Here is a 23435-nt window from a genome sequence, read left to right as displayed (position 1 = left end):
AGTGCGCTCTGTTGCGTCTGTCTGAACTATGGAGAGCGCCGGATATTTAAGCTGAAAGCTGAGCCCTCCCTCTCAGGACGTCACGGTACTCAGTGCCTCATAGAGCAGAAGGTAAAATGTCATAGGTGCCCGCTGATGCATCAGTCAGTTCCAGTCGGAGTCTTTGAGAACGGCTTTATCAACTAACTACCTTGGGGACTCGGACAGCTAAGCATTGTAGCTTAAAGCACATGAGAAAACGGAGATAAACAAAGCATGGACTCGACTATGACAGTTGGGTATCCGCATATTTATCAATGTGGGGGAAAAAAGTATTTAGTCAGCCACCAATTGTGCAAGTTCTCCCACTTAAAAAGATGAGAGAGGCCTGTAATTTTCATCATAGGTACACGTCAACTATGACAGACAAAAATGAGGGGAAAAAAATAATGAATTTATATGCAAATTATGGTGGAAAATAAGTATTTGGTCAATAACAAAAGTTTCTCAATACTTTGTTATATACCCTTTGTTGGCAATGACACAGGTCAAACGTTTTCTGTAAGTCTTCACAAGGTTTTCACACACTGTTGCTGGTATTTTGTCCCATTCCTCCATTCAGATCTCCTCTAGAGCAGTGATGTTTTGGGGCTGTCGCTGGGCAACACGGACTTTCAACTCCCTCCAAAGATTTTCTATGGGGTTGAGATCTGGAGACTGTCTAGGCCACTCCAGGACCTTGAAATGCTTCTTACGAAGCCACTCCTTCGTTGCCCGGGCGGTGTGTTTGGGATCATTGTCATGCTGAAAGACCCAGCCACGTTTCATCTTCAATGCCCTTGCTGATGGAAGGAGGTTTTCACTCAAAATCTCACGATACATGGCCCCATTCATTCTTTCCTTTACACGGATCAGTCGTCCTGGTCCCTTTGCAGAAAAACAGCCCCAAAGCATGATGTTTCCACCCCCCATGCTTCACAGTAGGTATGGTGTTCTTTGGATGCAACTCAGCATTCTTTGTCCTTCAAACACGACGAGTTGAGTTTTTACCAAAAAAGTTTTATTTTGGTTTCATCTGACCATATGACATTCTCCCAATCCTCTTCTGGATCATCCAAATGCACTCTAGCAAACTTCAGACGGGCCTGGACATGTACTGGCTTAAGCAGGGGGACACGTCTGGCACTGCAGGATTTGAGTCCCTGGCGGCGTAGTGTGTTACTGATGGTAGGCTTTGTTACTTTGGTCCCAGCTCTCTGCAGGTCATTCACTAGGTCCCCCTGTGTGGTTCTGGGATTTTTGCTCACCTTTCTTGTGATCATTTTGACCCCCACAGGGTGAGATCTTGCGTGGAGCCCCCAGATCGAGGGAGATTATCAGTGGTCTTGTATGTCTTCCATTTCCTAATAATTGCTCCCACAGTTGATTTCTTCAAACCAAGCTGCTTACCTATTGCAGATTCAGTCTTCCCAGCCTGGTGCAGGTCTACAATTTTGTTTCTGGTGTCCTTTGACAGCTCTTTGGTCTTGGCCATAGTGGAGTTTGGAGTGTGACTGTTTGAGGTTGTGGACAGGTGTCTTTTATACTGATAACAAGTTCAAACAGGTGCCATTAATACAGGTAACGAGTGGAGGACAGAGGAGCCTCTTAAAGGAGAAGTTACAGGTCTGTGAGAGCCAGAAATCTTGCTTGTTTGTAGGTGACCAAATACTTATTTTCCACCATAATTTGCAAATAAATTCATAAAAAATCCTACAATGTGATTTTCTGGATTTTTGTCTTCTCAATTTGTCTGTCATAGTTGACGTGTACCTATGATGAAAATTACAGGCCTCTCTCATCTTTTTAAGTGGGAGAACTTGCACAATTGGTGGCTGACTAAATACTTTTTTTCCCCACTGTATATTGTTAGTATTATTGTGTGTAATGCCCGCTTTCTGCAATAATACTTTGTTAATAAATTACAGTCTTTCCGTCATTTAGACTACTCTGTGACATTCTGTTTGGAATGATGTTGGACCTTGGACAACTTTAGTAATACTAAATCTACAGAACGGAAATGAGGACTTGTAGATAATGTGACTTAAAATAACCCTCTCCATAGCAGGCATTTCCTATGCTTCAGAGCAGTGTGTCTACACAATCTGTCCTTTACCATTTAACTGTTTTAGGTCGTTTGTTTGATTATGCACATTCAGACAGGTGGAAATTAAATTGTACTTCCAGACATTGCACTGAAGTAATTTAATTCAAGTGTAACAAAACGTAGCCTAGTGTTATTCAACAGTGCACTCAGTTGATTACTATTAAGCTAACACTAATATGTTTTGTTAAAGGGACATATTGATTTCCTTACCCTGTAAGCAGTCTATGGATAAGGTATGACAGCAATCCATGCTTGGGTTTTGTTTACCTGGCCACTGTTTCAAATGCTAACTGTTTAGCATTTGTGGCACAAATCCAATGCAAGTCAATGGTACCTATAATAGTATTTTCGGGCTTCATGTCCAATTCATCCTAAAAGTATCAACAAATGTAATAGCTCTTAATTCAAGGCACCAGTTGAAAGAAGCCTGTCATAAAAGTGGTGTTATGCACAGAGAACATTTATGTGTATTTACAATATCTACCACAAGGGGGCACTCATGTTTTGACCCACACAGGGGCTTTGGCAAACACATGCTTTGTGTGATCATTAATCATAGAAGCAGTATTTAGAGATGGTTCCCTCAGTGTGTGGCTGCATAATGCATAGCCGTTGTCTGCACACACACATCTGCATTCTTGTATATAGGGGGTGCTTATATTTGTCCTGTTTCACAAGTGTGAGGTGGAAATGTGTTTTTTGCATATCCCAACTCCCTCTGAGACTAGGGTCACAGCCAAGAATCAGCCATTGTTGACAGCAACCCTGGTGTAATTAGGGTTAAGTGCCTTACTCAAGGGCAGATCAACAGATTTTGTTTCACCTTGTCAGCTCAGGGATTCGAACTAGCAACCTTTCAGTTACCGGCCCAACATTCTAACTGCCCCCCAGTAAGCAAGCATGTACCTGTGTCCTCATGACTATTTAAACCTGCACCTGCTCAAGGAAATTGTGTACTAATGTTTGAAAACCCTATAATCAGAAATCTCGGAAGCCCAAAACTAAAATCTTGCGTAATTGCGTCAGATGCTGGATTAGGTTAATGAGATGTATGAGAAAAGATGGTAGTGAAGTCTCCACCAAAGAACTCTCAGCCAAAGAACCCGCTCTCCCTGCTCAGACGTTGCATGCCTCAACCAATACTTGCGTGCCATGTCATCGACTGTCATCGACTGACAGATTGCTATAACATATGATGTGGTTAGCTGATACGTAAAATAACTATCAAGGCGTTGTAAGATCTGGCATGCGTCAGCAATGCCTGGGCAGAGGAACGTGCCCAAAGCATGGGCCAAATATACCCTCCCCTTTCCGAAATTCAAAATATGCGAACACCAAATCGTGATTTGTCCAAATGATCAACGGTGAAAGAATCTGTGCACCGGAACAAAGTTCTTTGTTAGTCGTAGCTACAATACCATCCTGTTACGTACATCGGTCCACGAGATATTAGGTATAGGCTAATGGCAAGGCCCCCACATTTTTTAGATACCCCTACCTGAGGTAGAACAAAACATAACCATGTTTTTTCACATCTCTAATGTCTCCCATAAATGAAATGGATGGTTGTGTAGAAATATTTTATGCAAAAGTGGTTCAATTGGTAGATATTGTGACACACCCCCTAAACTCAAAAAGTGCAGAATATGCCTGGCTCGAGAAGGGATGGGCCACATAAGCTCATGCAAGCCAATACTGCTGAAAATGTTGACTAGTGGAGTGAGCCTATCATGGACAGGTGTTTTTGATGATTGGTCACTAGCCTAGTAATCAGTATGTAACTTCAAGCCTCCCTGAGGTGGAGTGGGGTCAGAGGCAACCCCGCTGGCTGACTCACTGAAGTGGACTTCCAAATGGGACGTGTGCCGGCATCGCAGAGAAACCCCTGGTGGGTTGTGAAACAGAGAAAAGCCAGAGGTACTGTGACACAATGTACCCACGATCTGTTCGTGATGACTTACCCAGGGTCTCTCTGACCCTGAGCTTGGTGCACAGGTCTCTAAATCAGGCACGTCACTTGCGGAGGGATGGGGGTCATGACCAAATATTACAAAACAGGTCAATTTGACCCCCCCCCCCCCATGATGAGTTTGATTGATTGAAAAAAAATCCCCACTGTAAAGCGTCAGGCAGCTACTGGCTTAATGTGGCTTCGCACCAGAGTGCTCCTCAGTTCCTAATTTTATGATTTGTTTCCCCCCCCCCGCTGCCAAATAGCTTTTGATTGTGCCCGGTCCCCAGAGGCACATGGCCGGTTCGTGGTAAAGGGGAAAATAGTTGAGCACAGCTTGTAAGGAGAACGGGAAAAAGGAATTGAACCTCTCTTTCCCTGCAATTTATCCTCGCTTTCCCTTTTCATCGGTCTGTGATGTATTGCTCTGGTCTGCAGTAACAGCGCACTAACCGCTATCACTCTTTCTCTTTGTGGTGTTTGCTGAGGAGAGGTAGCTACAGTGCATTCAGAAAGTATTCAGACCACTTCCCTTTTTTTAAACATTTTGTTTGTTACAGCCTTATTCTAAAATCCTCACAATACTCCATAATGACAAAGCGAAAACAGGTTATACGGGGTTGCACATTTATTAAAAATAAAAAACGGAAATATCACATGTACATAAGTATTCAGACTCTTTGCTATGAGACTCGAAATTGAGCTCAGGTGCATCCTGTTTCCATTGATCATCCTTGAGATGTTTCTACAACTTGATTGGAGTCCATCTGTGGTAAATTCAATTGATTGGACATGATTTGGAAAGGCACGCACCTGCCTATATATGATCCCACAGTTGACAGTGCAGGTCAGAGCAAAAACCAAGCCATGAGGTCGAAGGAATTGTCCGTAGAGCTCAGAGACAAGATTGTGTCGAGGCACAGATCTGGGGAAGGGTACCAAAAATGTCTGCAGCATTGAAGGTCCCCAAGAACACAGTGGCCTCCATCATTCTTAAATGGAAGAAGTTTGGAACCATCAAGACTCTTCCTAGAGCTGGCCGACCGGCCAAACTGTGCAATCGAGGGAGAAGGGCCTTGGTCAGGAAGGTGACCAAGAACCTGATGGTCACGCTGACAGAGCTCTAGAGTTCCTCTGTGGAGATGGGAGAACCTTCCAGAAGGACAACCATCTCTGCAGTACTCCACCAATCAGGCCTTTATGGTAGAGTGACCAGACGGAAGCCACTCCTCAGTAAAAGCCACATGGCAGCCCGCTTGGAGTTTGCCAAAAAGCACCTAAAGGACTCTCAGACCATGAGAAAGAAGATTCTCTGGTCTGATGAAACCAAGATTGAACTCTTTGGCCTGAATACCAAGCGTCACATCTGGAGGAAATCTGGCACCATCCCCACGGTGAAGCATGGTGGCAGCATCATGCTTTGGGGATGTTTTTCAGCGGCAGGGACTGGGAGACTAGTCAGGATCGAGGGAAAGATGAACGGAGCTAAGTACACAGAGATCCTTGATGAAAACCTGCTCCAGAGCATTCAGGACCTTAGACTGGGGCGACGGTTCACCTTCCATTGCCAGAAGTCCCATGCAGCCTTGTTTACAAACACCGGAATGTCAGATGTAACCTACAGCTCGATTAGGGTGACAGAAATCCTAATTATTTCATTTAATGATTTTTCAATTTGAGCGTCATTATTTCTATATAGCCTACACTTTCTCGTTCTGAACTAATAACAGGAGTGGGGTGGGTGTAGCTTCGTGACATTGATCGCGAGAGCAGCTGCTCACCGATTGGACGGCTCCAACGTCTGACACTGCCAAAACATCCGGGTGTCTGCTATTACTGGTTAAGGCTTGATCTGATTGGATCTAGGCCTACATGTATAAAGATGGGGTGTGGTGGGGACTTTCTGAACTGTTAAATATATTTTTTTCTATAATTTTTAGCCAGTAGTTCTGAAAGTAGCGCTCATGAGCCGAAAGTGGTCCCCGAAAATTGCGTATTGTCACATATGTTCAGATATGTGCACCAAGTCATTGCTCGCTCTCTCGCACTTCTGTTGGTGCATCTTGCTAGATGTCACTCAAATGGCGAGGGGCTGAAGCTCATTGGCTGAAACTGGAATTGCTAGGGGGCTGGCCTACGTGGGGGAAAATATAGGGAAAATGGCGCAGCACAGCTTCCAGAAAAACAGTCGCTTTTAAACTAGGGATTTTGTGGCTAATTGAGGTAAGACAGTCATTCTGCTCATAGATTATGCAAGTATGAACTACACATTGACACATCCAGTACAAAGTGGGAGGTTTAAAAAATATTTATTAGTTGCCAAAGTTCTGGAGCATGTCTTTAAAGGCTCAATGCCCCGTTTTTATATGAATATCAAATCATTTCTGGGTAACAACTAAGTACCTTAAGGTAATACTTTTCCAATAAAATTGACAAAAATAGCTTTTTAACAAAAAACTATTTCTCAAGCAAGAATTTTGCTAGGACTGTCTGGGAGTAGTCTGAGTGGGGAGGGGAAAACTTAAAACTAGCTGTTATTGGCAGAGAGGTTTGGAACTGTCTTTGTTGTTGGTCTATTAACCAATTTTCCGCCTGGTGATGTCACCAGGCAAGCCAAAACTCCCGCCCATTCAAACAGGCTGATTAGAAGGTCCTGTGTAGATTGCATTTTCAACCAGCAACTATCAGGAAATAACAATGATAAAAAATGATTTAAAATGACACACTTTTACAGTGTTAGGGCTCTATTCAATCTGTAAAGTTAAAGCGTTACAGATTTCACGATAGAAATTGAAAGTTAATTTCTAATTGAGCGTTTACGGTGAATGCAGTCTCCGCTAAAGCGGGAACATTGCCTTTAAATTTAAATCACGCTGTAAAGCTGAACTTCCGCAATGCGGATTCAATAGAGCCCTTAGTTTCATCAGCTGTTGTACAATATTAAACAAAACACAGGAAAAACAGAATTTGGGCCTTTAAGAGTAAGAACACAGTTTAAAGTAATATAGAAAATATTGGTATTTCAGTTGTGATTGGGGTATATTGACCAAATTATCAGGACATTTTGGATGTTTTTTCCCTTAAAAATGCACCAGAAACAACCCCCAAATTGCAATTAAAAGTTACGCCCTTGTCTCTAAAGCAGGGCTGCCCAACCTCTTCCTGGAGATCTACTGTCCTATAGGTTTTCAGTCCAACCCTAATTTAGCGTATCTGATTCAGCTAGTTAAGGTCTTGTTGAGCAGCTAATAAGTAGAATCAGGTGTGTTAAATTAGGGTTGGACTGAAAACCCACAGGACGGTAGATCTCCAGGAAGAGGGTTGGGCAGCCCTGCTTTAAAGCAATACAGGCACATAGCAATGGAACACACTCAGTGCCAATGGCTCCAAGGAAACAGCAGAAGAAAGTGAACCTTTTAATCATGATGCATTATACATGTTTATTTAACACAATATACTTTATATCTACTGTACAAATATGATATTGTGTGTGTGAGAGAGGCTGCAGAAGAGATATTCAAGCTAAATAAAAGATCAATTTACAATAGCATGGTGAAGGATTTCCTAGAAATGACAGTGAATGCAGACAAGACATGACACATTAAAATGGAGTTAAAAATAACTGTGTTATAACCGGTTAGGTAACGGTGGACACAGAGGGCCTTTACACAGAGCTAAGACAAAGGGATGAGATGGAACATCGACACAGAGAGAAGGAGAGAGGTGATCTCTAACACTGTAGGAGGGAACCAGGGCAGGAGACAGTGCCCAGACATGAAAGACAGGGTCCAATTTTCCACTGCTGCATCCATCCTTCACCTCACACCCTCGTTTCACATTACCAATGAGAGGAAAAAATGACATACATTTACTTTCCCTGTGATTGTGAAAAAACGCAGGGAGCGAGACCACGAAACACACATATAAAAAATAATGACTATTAGGCCATTTTAGTGTCAGATAACGATCTGTGATAGGGGAAGACAATGATGCAGATAACTGGTTACTGGTCCAGAGGCGACAGAGGAGAACAATGTGGAACACCAAAGCAAATAGAGGACTTCAAACAGCCGGGTTACAAAGGACTCTGGATGTGTGTGGGACTGAGAGAGAAGCAGAGGCAGGCAGGGGACACACAGCTTGGTGCATCAGCAGCTGCAGCCATGCTGGAGGATTGCTACACAGACAGTGATGGGAATACAACACTCATACTGGGAAGTTGCTCTGTACAAACATGGTTCCCACAAGCTGCAAAACATGGTGTCCAGAGTGCATGTTAAACCTATTAACATTGGCCAGCTGCTGGATGCAGGTGTGTTGTTCTGGTGTTTGAGACAGTTCTTTGTAAGCAGATGTCATCCTGTAAGTCACAGGGCTCTCCAACCCTTTTCCTGGGGAGCTACCCTCCTCCTAGTTTTCACATCAACCCCAGTTTTAACTAACCTGATTCAGCTGATCAACCAGCTAATTATTAGAATCAGGTGCGCTAGATTAGGGTTGGAGTGAACAGGAAAAGGGTTGGAGAGCCCTGGTGTAAGACAACTTACACAATCAGTTTTGTAATAGATTCTAGTGTCTGCTATACCTTCTCTGCATTCACCTCTTCCAGACATGTTCAAACACCTTAAGGCCATTGGTTACGTGAACGTTCATGCATCTAGTAGTTTTTAGTGTCTAGTTCTAACCCCAAACAATGACTGAAGGCATGCTAGTATATATCTGGTAGTTTCTAGTGTGGTTATACCTTTTTGGTAGTTTTTAGGGTCTAGTTATACCTTCCCTGCACCCACACATCCCTTCCAGCCAGAACCCGAGACCATGACTCATGGCAGTGCTGCTGTTTCATCAATGTTTATTAAGGGTTTGCATAGCAACGAGTCTGACTGTGTGTGACTACCTGGTCACACTCGTAACCCAATGAACTAAATAACAAGCAGACTAGTAATAACATAACAACATCAATCAAGCAATCAATCTTGTAAGTGTGCTTAAGAGCGTCTGGGAGAGCCTTCATTAATCAGACTTCTCAGTGTGATTGTAGACAGACTGGCTAATAAATGGTCTGGTATACTTGTTTCGGAGGTGTCGGAGGCGTAACTGTGTTGGAGCTGTCAAATCAGTGACCAGCTGCTGTTGTGGTCATTGTCACGGAAACCACACCTGTCCTTATATCCCACCCACGTAAGAAGTTCGGAACGACTCGGTGCATCCAATGGCAATGTCAACTCCCCCAGGGATCCAGTGCTGCACCGCAGGGGAACTACAGCTCTGTAAATGGTCAATTTTAATTGTACATTTTCTCCTCTCTTTCTCTCTCGCTCCCTCCCCATCGGTCACTCTCTCTTCCAGAGTGAGCCTGAATTGGCCACAGTAAAAGTCTCTCCATCCATACTTGAGATGAAAAAGCAGAAACATCTGTCTGACCACAGCCTCACATTGACCTAACTATATGACTTTGCCCTTTAATCAGTGGCCGCTTCACACAGGTCCATTTAAAACCTCTATGAGTAAGTGAGCTTCTCACCGATCCTAGCATTGGTAGGCTAAATATAAGCAACAAAGGTCTCTGGTCAAAAGTAGTGCATTAAATAGGGGATATGGTGCTATATAAAACATATACTTCGTTTTTAATGGAGAGGGTATGTGGATCAACAACACAGAACACTGACACAGAACACAAGACAGACAAGCGATGAAACATCAGTTAAGAGAGTTATGGGATCAGATCTGTATTTACAGTTTCATTAAGATACATGGGAATCTGCAAACATAGCCATGCAGAACATTTTATGGAATGATTGTCATCGGCTTTTGAGATAATAGCTACACGCTAGCTACGTAAACTCTCAGAATATTGTTGGACTAAATAGTGTGAAATATGAAAACTACAGAGCATTCAATGGGCCCTTTAAAAGCTGAAAATGATTGATCCAGCCCTTGCTTTGTTAGGACTTGCTATTAAAATACTGCAAGCAGGGATCAAAGTTTTTAAAAAAGAGAAGTAGAATATCTTGGAATTGGGCCAGGAGGAAGACTGTGTACTTGATCTTTGCAAGAAAGGCAAAAACACCCCCAATCCCCTCTCTCTCTCTCTCTCTAGCCCACCCTCTCGTGCTCTGTGTAGCAGGCTGACGTGGTGTGGCCTGGTAGTCAGTCTGGTAGTCTCTGATCTGTAGATATGATCCTTGGACAAACACAGTCCGTCCTTCCTCTTTATTTGTGCTTGCAGCACTGTGCTCTCTGTCGATAGATGTCCTCTGTGAAAGGTCTGCAAAAACCAGAGAAAAAAAACACATAAATGGGGGAAGAGTGTATTATGGCCCCTCCACCGTACCAACCCGTGCCTGGAGCCCTGTGTGTGTCTGTAAAAGGTGTCCCTCATCCTGGCTGTTATCCATTGATGTACAGTTTTCTGCACCATTGAGCCTCCCTCTAAAGCCACGTCCTGTACAAAAAGCTGACTGCTGGGACACTCTCCCTCTCTCCCTCCCTACCAATGGACTGGCAATAGGTAGGTGGAGACTGGAGAGGGATATGTTTTGAGTGGGAAAGACAGGGGCAGGTACAGTAAACAGAGCTACCTATTTTTTTTACTAGTCTGTAAAGGAGTGGGAGGAGGTAGGACATCAAATATTGAGGGATGTTTGGGATGAAAATTGAGCTTGCAAATGTATGTTAACAACAATACTTATTTAAATTCAATGTGATAACACAAATATCTGTGAACGCCTTGAGAGGGAATGCAATGGGTTTTTCAAGATTTTTACTATTTTCTATATTGTAGAATAATAGTGAAGACATCACAACTATGAAATAACATATATGGATAGTATTGCATAGTATCTACAGATTGTAAGTTAAAGATAGGCCACACTTAATGGTGGAAGAGAAGACTGTGTGTGGGTTGACCCCTTTACCTCTCACCATCCTCCACTATTACATTTTACATTTTAGTCATTTAGCAGACACTCTTATCCAGAGCGACTTACAGTTAGTGAGTGCATACATTATTTTATAAAAAAAATAAAAATCATACCCCCGTGGGATTCGAACCCACAACCCTGGCGTTGCAAACGCCATGCTCTACCAACTGAACATCCCTGCCGGCCATTCCCTCCCCTACCCTGGACGACGCTGGTCCAATTGTGCGCCGCCCCATGGGTCTCCCGGTCGCGGCCGGCTACGACAGAGCCTGGATTCGAACCAGGATCTCTAGTGGCACAGCGCCACTCGGGAGGCCTTAATGATGCGCTCGGAAAGAAAACACACTTGTTTACTTTATTCTCAACTCCCCCTCTTCTCTCTCAACTCCCCCTCTCCCTCCTCTCACCAAGATTAAGGTCTACGAAGTAGTTATAATGAACTGAGAAGAAAGTAATTCCTTTAATTCCCTCTCTCTCTCTCTCGCTCCCCCCTCTCTTTCTGCTCGCTCCCTCTCTCACTAAGATAACATTTAAGAACATGTGTGGGGGAGTTTGATAACAAGAGAGACAGGAAGACAAATCTTTCCATCCCAACTTTTCTCTTTATCCTCACTCAGCAATCCTTTCATGTGTGCCGCACAAGGGAGTGTGGATTTGTATGGGCTTGATGTGACTCAGCACTGATAGACAGACCTTGGTCTACTAACAGTGTAAGAACTGTTAGAGAAACACTTCTGTCACTCGTAACTCTAAACTGTGACTGTAAATTTAAACTTCTGTCATTGTAAGCATTGAGGACAAACCCCATAGGGAGGCTAGATTTAAATCACATCGATCTGATGCAACACATGCTAAGAAACAACCAAACTTAACAAGGCCAAGGCCAATCAAGGAGATCAACATGTAACTTCTTATCATTTAGCACAGTGATTCTCAACTGGTTTTGCTTCGGGACCCAAATTGAACTAGGTTGTTTCGTGGAAAATAATTGCCAAAATATGGAAAATAATTTGTTATGCTATGTTGATAGTAAATGTAGCAATTATATGACAAGAGAACAACATCCCCACCTCTTTCATTGTCAATAATACAATTTTGCTCATACTCTTGATGAAAAATTTTAATAAACTCACTGGCTTGAGACCACAAAATCAACCAAAATAGTGCTGCTAATAGCGCTATATTGAAAATACTGTGATTGAAGAAACACTTTTCTGATATTAAATTATTAAAAAATGTAAGTTCATTTTCATTTCTACACACTTTCTACCTGGTTTAAGTTGTTTAAGTTCAGACTGGATTATTTCTTCACCAGATGTTTTTATAATAATTTTTTACTCAAGACACCCGCGACCCATTCAAAAATGTGGGTCGCGACCCACCATTTGAGAATCGCTGATTTAGCAGACGCTCTTATCCAGAGCGACTTACAGGAGCAATTAGGGTTAAGTGCCTTGCTCAAGGGCAGATTTTTCAATTAGTTGGCTCGGGGGATTCGAACCAGAGACCTTTCCGTTACTGGCCCAACACTCTTAACTAGGCTACCTGCCGCCCTGTACGTGTTAGTCCATTTAACTGGATGTGATCTGATAGTGTCTGCATTTACGCAGCCAGCTTTGTTCAACGCCTCTCAAGGCTACTAACCCCATTCACTGCTGAGACAGAAGAGTGTGATAAGATCTCTGCAGTGAACAGAAAGGAAACAAGACAGATGCTTACCCCTCAAAGATGATGGCCACTTGGTATGAGATGGCTACCACTGCTGTCAGCACCAACCCCACCGGACTGGCATTCCTGGAGGAGGGAGAGGAGCATTATAATATGTTTCACAGTATGTATATTTATTCATAAAGTAAATATATTATTCCACTGGAAAATGATACAATCTGATTATGTAGATGATACTTTAATGATAATAGCTGATTATATAAAGTGTTTTTAAAGGGGGAGTGTGAATGTATGGAGTTGTAGGATCATTGGGACGACAAACAACAGGACATGATCAGGCTGGATTCAAGCCCTGTGTTTTGTAGTCGGATGTCAATTTCAGGTGCTTGTGAGATGGGCAATTATAGTAATTATAGAGGATATGGACAAAGCTGAAAGAAATCGTAACGAGCTGGACAACAAGAGAGGAAGTGAGAGAGACATACAGCGAGATAGAGATTGAGAGAGAGAGAGTTACTAGGGCTTACATATCCTCTATTTATAAGATACAGTGGGGGGAAAAAGTATTTAGTCAGCCACCAATTGTGCAAGTTCTCCCACTTAAAAAGATGAGAGATGCCTGTAATTTTCATCATAGGTACACGTCAACTATTACAGACAAATTGAGAAAAAAAAATCCAGAAAATCACATTGTAGGATTTTTTATGAATTTATTTGCAAATTATGGTGGAAAATAAGTATTTGGTCACCTACAAACAAGCAAGATTTCTGGCTCTCACAGACCTGTAACTTCTTCTTTAAGAGGCTCCTCTGTCCTCCACTCGTTACCTGTATTAATGGCACCTGTTTGAACTTGTTATCAGTATAAAAGACACCTGTCCACAACCTCAAACAGTCACACTCCAAACTCCACTATGGCCAAGACCAAAGAGCTGTCAAAGGACACCAGAAACAAAATTGTAGACCTGCACCAGGCTGGGAAGACTGAATCTGCAATAGGTAAGCAGCTTGGTTTGAAGAAATCAACTGTGGGAGCAATTATTAGGAAATGGAAGACATACAAGGCCACTGATAATCTCCCCGATCTGGGGCTCCACGCAAGATCTCACCCCGTGGGGTCAAAATGATCACAAGAACGGTGAGCAAAAATCCCAGAACCACACGGGGGGACCTAGTGAATGACCTGCAGAGAGCTGGGACCAAAGTAACAAAGCCTACCATCAGTAACACACTACGCCGCCAGGGACTCAAATCCTGCAGTGCAAGACGTGTCCCCCTGCTTAAGCCAGTACATGTCCAGGCCCGTCTGAAGTTTGCTAGAGTGCATTTGGATGATCCAGAAGAGGATTGGGAGAATGTCATATGGTCAGATGAAACCAAAATATAACTTTTTGGTAAAAACTCAACTCGTCGTGTTTGGAGGACAAAGAATGCTGAGTTGCATCCAAAGAACACCATACCTACTGTGAAGCATGGGGGTGGAAACATCATGCTTTGGGGCTGTTTTTCTGCAAAGGGACCAGGACGACTGATCCGTGTAAAGGAAAGAATGAATGGGGCCATGTATCGTGAGATTTTGAGTGAAAACCTCCTTCCATCAGCAAGGGCATTGAAGATGAAACGTGGCTGGGTCTTTTAGCATGACAATGATCCCAAACACACCGCCCGGGCAACGAAGGAGTGGCTTCGTAAGAAGCATTTCAAAGTCCTGGAGTGGCCTAGCCAGTCTACAGATCTCAACCCCATAGAAAATCTTTGGAGGGAGTTGAAAGTCTGTGTTGCCCAGCGACAGCCCCAAAACATCACTGCTCTAGAGGAGATCTGCATGGAGGAATGGGCCAAAATACCAGCAACAGTGTGTGAAAACCTTGTGAAGACTTACAGAAAACGTTTGACCTGTGTCATTGCCAACAAAGGGTATATAACAAAGTATTGAGAAACTTTTGTTATTGACCAAATACTTATTTTCCACCATAATTTGCAAATAAATTCATTAAAAATCCTACAATGTGATTTTCTGGATTTTTTTTCCTCATTTTGTCTGTCATAGTTGACGTTTACCTATGATGAAAATTACAGGCCTCTCTCATCTTTTTAAGTGGGAGAACTTGCACAATTGGTGGCTGACTAAATACTTTTTTCCCCCACTGTATCTACAGGGCCTCCCGTAGCTCAGTTGGTAGAGCATGGCGCTTGCAACGCCAGGGTTGTGGGTTCGATTCCCACGGGGGGCCAGTATGAAAAATGTATGCACTCACTTAACTGTAAGTCGCTCTGGATAAGCGCGTCTGCTAAATGACTAAAATGTAATATCTTTTGACCTGGTTTGGGAACAACCGAATACTTTTTTTCCGCACTAGCAATTACTAAGGAAGCAAATGACCACTCCGCTTTCAGATGGAGTCTGGCCACGCTTCCTGTGGACTCTATTAGGCACTAGTCACACTCATATTGTGCAGCAGTAGCATTTACAGTGAGGTATGAGATATGGAAGGCTTTTGGGAATGAAATGGAAGGCGCACACACACACACACACACACAAACACACACACACACACACACGCTGTCTAACTTCTCTTGACGTGGTTCAAGGTCTGGTGGGGGCTAAACGAAACATGGGCATTGTTGGTCAAAGTGCCTTTTTCCATTGTATTTTATTCAGAGACAACTGTACTTTTTACTGTAGAGCCCCCAGTCCCGCTCAACCTGCCTCTGATAGCTCATTTGTCCCACCCCCCACACACGCGGAGACCGGCTCAATCGGTGCCTCCAGTGATACTATCTCTTTCATCGTTACCCAACGCTTAGGTTTACCTCCACTGTACTCATATCCTTCCCTATCCTTGTCTGTACATAATGCCCTGAATCTATTCTACAACTCCCGGAAATCTGCCCCTTTTATTCTCTGTACCCAACGCACTAGAAGACCAGTTCTTAAAGCCTTTAGCCGTATCCTTATTCTATTCCTCCTCTGTTCCTCTGGTGATGTAGAGGTTAACCCAGGCCCTGTAGCCCCCAGTATCACTCCTACTCCCCAAGCGCTATCATTTGTTGACTTAATAATAATAATAATAATAATAATATGCCATTTAGCAGACGCTTTTATCCAAAGCGACTTACAGTCATGCATGCATAAATCTTTTGTGTATGGGTGGTCCCGGGGATCGAACCCACTACCTTGGCGTTACAAGCGCCGTGCTCTACCAGCTGAGCTACAGAGGACTTCTGTAACCGCAAAAGCCTTGGTTTCTTGCATGTTAACATCAGAAGCCTCCTCCCTAAGTTTGAGTTATTCACTGCGTTAGCACACTCCGCCAACCCTGATGTTCTAGCAGTGTATGAATCCTTGCTTAGGACGGCCACCAAAGATTCAGACATTTCAATTCCCAACTACAACGTTTTCCGTCTAGATAGAACTGCCAAAGGGGGCGGAGTTGCAATCTACTGTAGAGATAGCCTGCAGAGCTCTATCATACTATCCAGGTCTGTGCCCAAACAGTTTGAGCTTCTACTTCTAAAAATCCACCTTTCCAGAAATAAGTCTCTCACTGTTGCCGCTTGCTACAGACCCCCCTCAGCTGTGCCCTGGACACATTTACATTTTAGTCATTTAGCAGACGCTCTTATCCAGAGCGACTTACAGTTAGTGAGTGCATACATTTTCATACTGGCCCCCCGTGGGAAACGAACCCACAACCCTGGCGTTGCAAGCGCCATGCTCTACCAACTGAGCTACACTGAGATCGCCAGAGATTGGAAAGCTGCCGCAGTCATCCCACTCTTCAAAAGGGGATGACACTGTAGATCCAAACTGTTACAGACCTATATCCATCCTGCCCTGCCTTTCGAAAGTATTTGAAAGCCAAGTTAACAAACAGATCACCAACCATTTCGAATCACACCGTACCTTCTCCGCTATGCAATCTGGTTTCCGAGCTGGTCATGGGTGCACCTCAGCCACGCTCAAGGTCCTAAACGATATTATAACCACGATCGATAAAAGACAGTACTGTGCAGCCGTCTTCATCGACCTGGCCAAGGCTTTTGACTCCGTCAATCCCCGCATTCTTATTGCCCGTTTCCCACGGGGGGCCAGTATAAAAAAAATAAAAAAAACGTATGCATTCACTAACTGTAAGTCGCTCTGGATAAGAGCGTCTTTTAAATTACTGAAATGTAAATGTAATGTTAATACTAAATTGTAATTATTTTGCACTATGGCCGATTTATTGCCTTACCTCCATAACTTACTACATTTGCACACACTGTATATAGATGTTCTATTGTATTATTGACTGTATGTTTTGTTTATCCCATGTGTAACTCTGTGTTGTTGTTGTTTTTATCGCACTGCTTTGCTTTTACAATTGTAAGACACAGCGTCACCATGAGTAATCCAGCCTAACCAAAACAGCTGTCATCATTTATCAAGTGTTATGCTTCTGTGGAAAGTCTGTACTCATTATTTTGCAGTGGGTATAAAACATAGCTAAAAGTTTGAACAAAAGGTGAAATAAAGGTGAAGTTTAAGGGATACTTCAGGATTTTGGCAATGAGGCCCTTTACCTACTTCCCCAGAGTCAAATGAACTAGTGGATACCACATTCATTATACAGATCAAATAAATATGCCTCTATTCTTTGCAGCTGACAAAACCCACTTGCTAATATGGGTCACTAACTATAGTTTGACATCCCCATTGCCCTACATCCCACACTGTTCTACATTACATGGGCCGTGAATTGGCCGTGCAGAGCCAGACACGTAAAGTACTGTAACTAGAGCTTTTCACTGACTCAGAACAACAGCATGTGTCAGACTCACCCAGTCTGGATGTGACTAAATGGCACACAACTTGGCCTGCATATTCGTATGAGCTGTTTGTCGGGCCTCTACAACAGACTGTGGTTACATGTCAAATGACATTCCCTCTAGTGTACTACTTTTAGACTGTCGCCTTATGTGACTTTGGTCAAAAGTAGTGAACTTTTATAGAGAATAAGGTGTACTGGTTTGTATACAATCTTTAGACAACTTTTGCCTTTTGTTGTCATATCATACGGACAGAGTTATGGTCAAAGTTGGCTAAAACACATATAGATCTGGGGTGCATAGAGTACCACAGTATGAATCATAATACCCATAAAACCTAATGGTCAAACAAGGAAATGGTTCCAATCGTTTTTCCACCATTCATTTATCCCATAGGGGATTTTAGAAACACTTAAAATAAGGGCTGTGTTTCATGTAGGCTTACCTTTGCGTGACGTTTTGATAACCGTGAAAATCTCTCTAGGAAAAGGTGACTTTTATCAATATATTCAACTGTATTTACCCCCCAAACATGAAACGCTAATTAGCTGCTAATGTGGCTATCATAAAGAACTACAAATGCCATGATGATCTGGACGATACTGCAAAATCGAAGCAAGGGTAAGAATCTCTGGATTAACTAATGTTAGCTAAATTTAGTAATGAATAAATTGGCTACATTTCTTTAAATTGACAATTCTGTGAACTGTCTTGAGCAAGTTTTAAATTGACACAATGCCTGTTAGCAAAGGTATCAGCTAGAGATGATGTGCAGGAGCTTGCAGGGATTTGTAGTCTTGCATGATGTCTACTTTGATGCTAATTATCATTTTCTGATCTGAGAGTAAATAGAGCCGAATATATTGAAGTCACCTTGTCCTTGTCCAAGAGAGATTTACATGGTTATCAAAATATCGCCAGGGTAAGCCTTATTTAAGTCTTTCTAAACTTCCCTATGGGAAAAATGAATGGTGGAAAAACGATTGAAACCATTTCCCTGTTTGACTGCTAGGTTTTATGGGTATTATGACACTGTGGGGCTCTATTCAAATAAAATGTTTAGCAGATGTTATTGCGGGTGTAGCGAACTTCTAGTGTTCCCAGATCCAACAGCTAAGTAATATCTAACAATACACAACAATAGACACAAATCTAAAAGTAAAAGAAAGGAATGAAGAAATATGGAAATATTAGGACAAGCAATATCGGAGTCCGGAGTATAAATGCCTTTGGAAACTTTTCAGACCCCTTGACTTTTTCCACATTTTGTTAGGTTACTGCCTTATTCTAAAATGGATTAAATAGTTTTTTTCCCCACATCAATCTACACACAATACCCCATAATGACAAAGCAAAAACTGGTTTTTAGAAATTTAAACGGAAATATGACATTTACATAAGTATTCAGACCCTTTACACAGTACTTTGTTGAAGCACCTTTGGAAGCGATTACAGCCTCGAGTCTTCTTGGGTATGACGCTACAAGCTTGGCACACCTGTATTTGGGGAGTTTCTTCCATCCTCTCAAGCTCTGTCAGGTTGGATGGGGAGCGTTGCTAAACAACTATTTTCAGGTCTCTCCTTAGATGTTCGATTGGATTCAAGTCCAGGCTCTGGCTGGGCCACTCAAAGACATTCAGAGACTTGTCCCGATGCCACTCCTGCGTTGTCTTGGCTGTGTGCTTAGGGTCGTTGTCCTGTTGGAAGGTGAACCTTCGCCCCAGTCTGAGGTCCTGAGCACTCTGGAGCAGGTTTTCATCAAGAAACTCTCTGTACTTTGTTCCATTCATCTTTGCCTTGATCCTGACTAGTCTCCCAGTCCGTGCCGCTGAAAAACATCCCCACAGCATGATGCTGCCACCACCATGCTTCACCGTACTTCAAGTTTCCTCCAGACTTGACGCTTGGCATTCAGGCCAAAGAGTTCAATCTTGGTTTCATCAGACCAAGGAATCTTGTTTCTCATGGTCTGAGAGTCTTTAGGTGCCTTTTGGCAAACTCCAAGCGGGGTGTCATGTGCCTTTTACTGAGGAGTGGCTTCCGTCTGGCCACTGTACCATAAAGGCCTAATTGGTGGAGTGCTGCAGAGATGGATGTCCTTCTGGAATCTTCTCCCATCTCCACAGGGGAACTCTAGAGCTCAGCGTGACCATCAGGTTCTTGGTCACCTCCCTCACCAAGGCCCTTCTCCCCCGATTGCTCAATTTGGCCAGGCGGCCAGCTCTAGGAAGAGTCTTGGTGGTTCCAAACTTCTTCCAATTAAGAATGATGGAAGCCACTGTGTTCTTGGGGACCTTTAATGCTGCAGAAATGTTTTGGTACCCTCGACACAATCCTGTCTCGGAGCTCTGCAGACAATTCCTTCGACCTCATGGCTTGGTTTTTGCTCTGACATGCACTGTCAACCCTGGGACCTTATATAGACAGATGTGTGCCTTTCCAAATCATGTCCAATCAGTTGAATTTACCACAGGATGATCAATGGAAACAGGATGCACCTGAGCTAAATTCAGAGTCTCATAGCACAGGGTCTGAATACTTATGTAAATAAGGTATCTGTTTTTTGTTAAAAATAAATTAGCAAAAATTCTAATAACCCGTTTTCGCTTTGTCATTATAGGGTTATGTTTGTAGATTGTTGAACAAATTGTTTATATAATCCATTTTAGAATAAGGCTGAAACGTAACAAAATGTGGAAAAAGTAGAGGGGTCTGAATACATACACTGCCAGTCAAAAGTTTGGACACACCTACTCATTCAACGTTTTTTCTTTATTTTTACTATTTTTTACATTGTAGAATAATAGTGAAGAAATCAAAACTATGAAATAACACATACGTAATCATGTAGTAACCAAAAAAGTGTTAAACAAATCAAAATTAATTTTATATTTGAGATTCTTCAAATAGCCACCCTTTGCCTTGATGACAGCTTTGCACACGCTTGGCATTCACTCAACCAGCTTCATGCCTTCTTAAAAGTAAATTTTTGGAATTGATTTCCTTCTTAATGCGTTTGAGCCAATCAGCTGTGTTGTGACAAGGTTGGGGGGTATACAGCAGATAGCCCTATTTGGTACAAGACCAAGTCCATATTTTGGTAATTACTTTAAGACATGAAGGTCAGTCAATACGGAACATTTCAAGAACTTTGAAAGTTTTATCAAGTGCAGTCGCAAAAAACATCAAGTGCTATGATTAAACTGGCTCTCATGAGGACCACCACAGTAATAGAAGACCCAGAGTTACCTCTGCTGCAGAGGATAAGTTCATTAGAGTTACCAGCCTCCGAAATTGCAGCCCAAATAAATGCTTTACAGAGTTCAAGTAAAAGACACATCTCAACATCAACTGTTCAGAGGGGACTGTGTGAATCAGGCCGTCATGGTTGAATTGCTGCAAAAAAACTACTACTAAAGGACACCAATAAGAAGAAGAGACTTGCTTGGCCCAAGACACACAAGCAATGGACATTAGACAGGTGGAAATTTGTCCTTTGGTCTGGAGTCCAAATTGGAGATTTATGGTTCCAACCGCCGTGGCTTTGTGAGAAAAGCATTCCAGGTGAAGCTGGTTGAGAGAATGCCAAGAGTGTGCAAAGCTGTCATCAAGGCAAAGGGTGGCTATTTGGAGAATCTCAAATATAACATATATTAGTTTAACACTTTTTTGGTTACTACATGATTCTATATGTGTTATTTCATAGTTTTGATGTCTTCACTATTATTCTATAATGTAGAAAATAGTAAAAAATAAAGGAAAACCCTGGAATGATGGGATGGTGTTCTTGGGGTTGTACTCATCCTTCTTCTTCCTCCAAACACGGCAAGTGGAGTTTAGACCAAAAAACTATATTTTTGTCTCATCAGACTACATGACCTTCTCCCATTCCTCCTCTGGATCATCCAAATGGTCATTGGCAAACTTCAGACGGGACATGCGCTGGCTTGAGCAGGGGGACCTTGCGTGCGCTGCAGGATTTTAATCCATGACGGCGTAGTGTGTTACTAATGGTTTTCTTTGAGACTGTGGTCCCAGCTCTCTTCAGGTCATTGACCAGGTCCTGCCGTGTAGTTCTGGGCTGATCCCTCACCTTCCTCATGATCATTGATGCCCCACGAGGTGAGATCTTGCATGGAGCCCCAGACCGAGGGTGATTGACCGTCATCTTGAACTTCTTCCATTTTCTAATAATTGCGCCAACAGTTGTTGCCTTCTCACTAAGCTGCTTGCCTATTGTCCTGTAACCCATCCCAGCCTTGTGCAGGTCTACAATTTTATCCCTGATGTCCTTACACAGCTCTCTGGTCTTGGCCATTGTGGAGAGGTTGGAGTCTGCTTGATTGAGTGTGTGGACCAGAGCATATGAGCGGAGTGGAGCGGTGAGAATCTCAGCTCCTCGCTCACGGAGCTGTTCACCCCTCCGCTCCCCCCGCTCAAAGCCACATCAGGCCAGTCCGCTCATTATCGCTCAGCGCTCAACGCAGTTTGCATCGCGCTCCACTCAAATCGCCCCCCGCTCACTCCAAAAAAGGAACAAAATCTGCATGTATTTCACTTTTAGCTTAAACCACAGCCTTACTTTATCTCCCCGAATTTGTTGCATACAGACTCATCTCGGATTATCCATTCTGTCTTGAAACGGGGATCTAACACTGACGCTAAAAAGAGACGTTAATCAGTATAGTATATTCCATAGCGAATTGACACGTTGTTTGCCAATGTTTCTGCAAAAGCTGCGATGCCCATTGGAAGTGCAGCGTGAGTGTAATCGGTGAGCAGGGATTTGATTTCTGTGACAGCAGGGAGGATCATCCCCAGGTTCCCCAGCTCCTTCTGCATTTTGTCTGTGAGGTCTGCTAGTGGTGTCAGCACACTGACAAGGTGCGTCAGCTGCCGTACTTGATTCAGGGTGATGTTAGCAACATTAGACTTGAGTTTGTTTTGCCATAATGGGTCTTTTTGGAACAACCAGATGAACGACTGAATCATCCGCAGCTGGCTGCTCCATCGAATGGCGCAGGCATTTGTGGGGCGGACACCTAATTGGTCGGTTTCCTCTGTGCTCTTGCGTACACTTTTCACCAGGTGCCCGACTTTCACTAACAGCCTATTAATGTTGTCATGCTTGTTGACAGCATTTTTGATCGCCAGCTGAAGCATGTGAATGGGGCATCTCAGATGTAAATTTGACAAAGTAAAGTACTGATTTATCATAGTTTCTTGGGGGGGGGTGTAGCCCGGTTGAGCTGCGCTGGCGAAGTGTTGCATCCCTTCGCATTCTCCTTTACCCAGCGGTTCATAGTCCATGAAAATCATTTCAAAAAATGCTACATCCAGCTCTCTTTTTCTCTCCCTTGTTATGGTTGGGCCATTGCGTGCAGTGAATAAACTTTTGAATTCCTCAACCCTTTTCTCTTGTTGCTGCTGCTGCTCCTCTCGCTCTATAAAATAGAAAATTCATGGACGACACAAATTAAATTAAACAGATGGATTCTGGGTCAGGCTTGAGCATGCTTCAGACTCGTGGTGTGAGCGAGCGAAATTGGAGAGGAACATAGGGGGACGCTCCGTCCTTTTAAAAATGGCGCTCTGCGCTCTGTTCAAAATCCGTCCGCTCACGCTCCATGCTCGCTCTCGCTCCACTCCGCTCATATGCTCTGGTGTGGACAGGTGTCTTTTATACAGGTAACAAGTTCAAACAGGTGCAGTTAATACAGGTAATGAGTGGAGAACAGGAGGGCTTCTTAAAGAAAAACTAACAGGTCTGTGAGAGCCGGAATTCTTACTGGTTGGTAGGTGATCAAATACTTATGTCATGCAATAAAATGCAAATTAATTACTTAAAAATCATACAATGTGATTTTCTGGATTTTTGTTTTAGATTACGTCTCTCACAGTTGAAGTGTACCTATGATAAAAATTACAGACCTCTACATGCTTTGTAAGTAGGAAA

General features: G+C 43.0%; 1 protein-coding gene across 3 annotated transcripts in view; it reads right to left on the bottom strand.

Annotated features, from left to right (window-relative positions):
• Window positions 1-9780: 9780 nt before the first annotated feature.
• The window catches only part of pemt (phosphatidylethanolamine N-methyltransferase), a 108862-nt gene continuing 95207 nt past the window's right edge, over window positions 9781-23435 (bottom strand). For all 3 annotated transcript variants that reach the window (XM_041864627.1, XM_041864738.1, XM_041864704.1), the window contains exons 6-7: window positions 12719-12793; window positions 9781-10344 (exon numbers count right to left, since the gene is read on the bottom strand). In XM_041864627.1, the coding sequence (XP_041720561.1) occupies window positions 10290-10344; window positions 12719-12793 (130 nt within the window). In that variant the 3' untranslated portion in view covers window positions 9781-10289. The remainder of the gene's footprint in view (window positions 10345-12718; window positions 12794-23435) is intronic.

The sequence above is a fragment of the Coregonus clupeaformis genome, chromosome 1, assembly GCF_020615455.1.
Source record: "Coregonus clupeaformis isolate EN_2021a chromosome 1, ASM2061545v1, whole genome shotgun sequence".
In the NCBI taxonomy this organism is placed as follows: Eukaryota; Metazoa; Chordata; class Actinopteri; order Salmoniformes; family Salmonidae; genus Coregonus; species Coregonus clupeaformis.
Note: the sequence above shows the minus strand (reverse complement) of the source record. Positions and strands in the feature narration are given on the sequence as shown.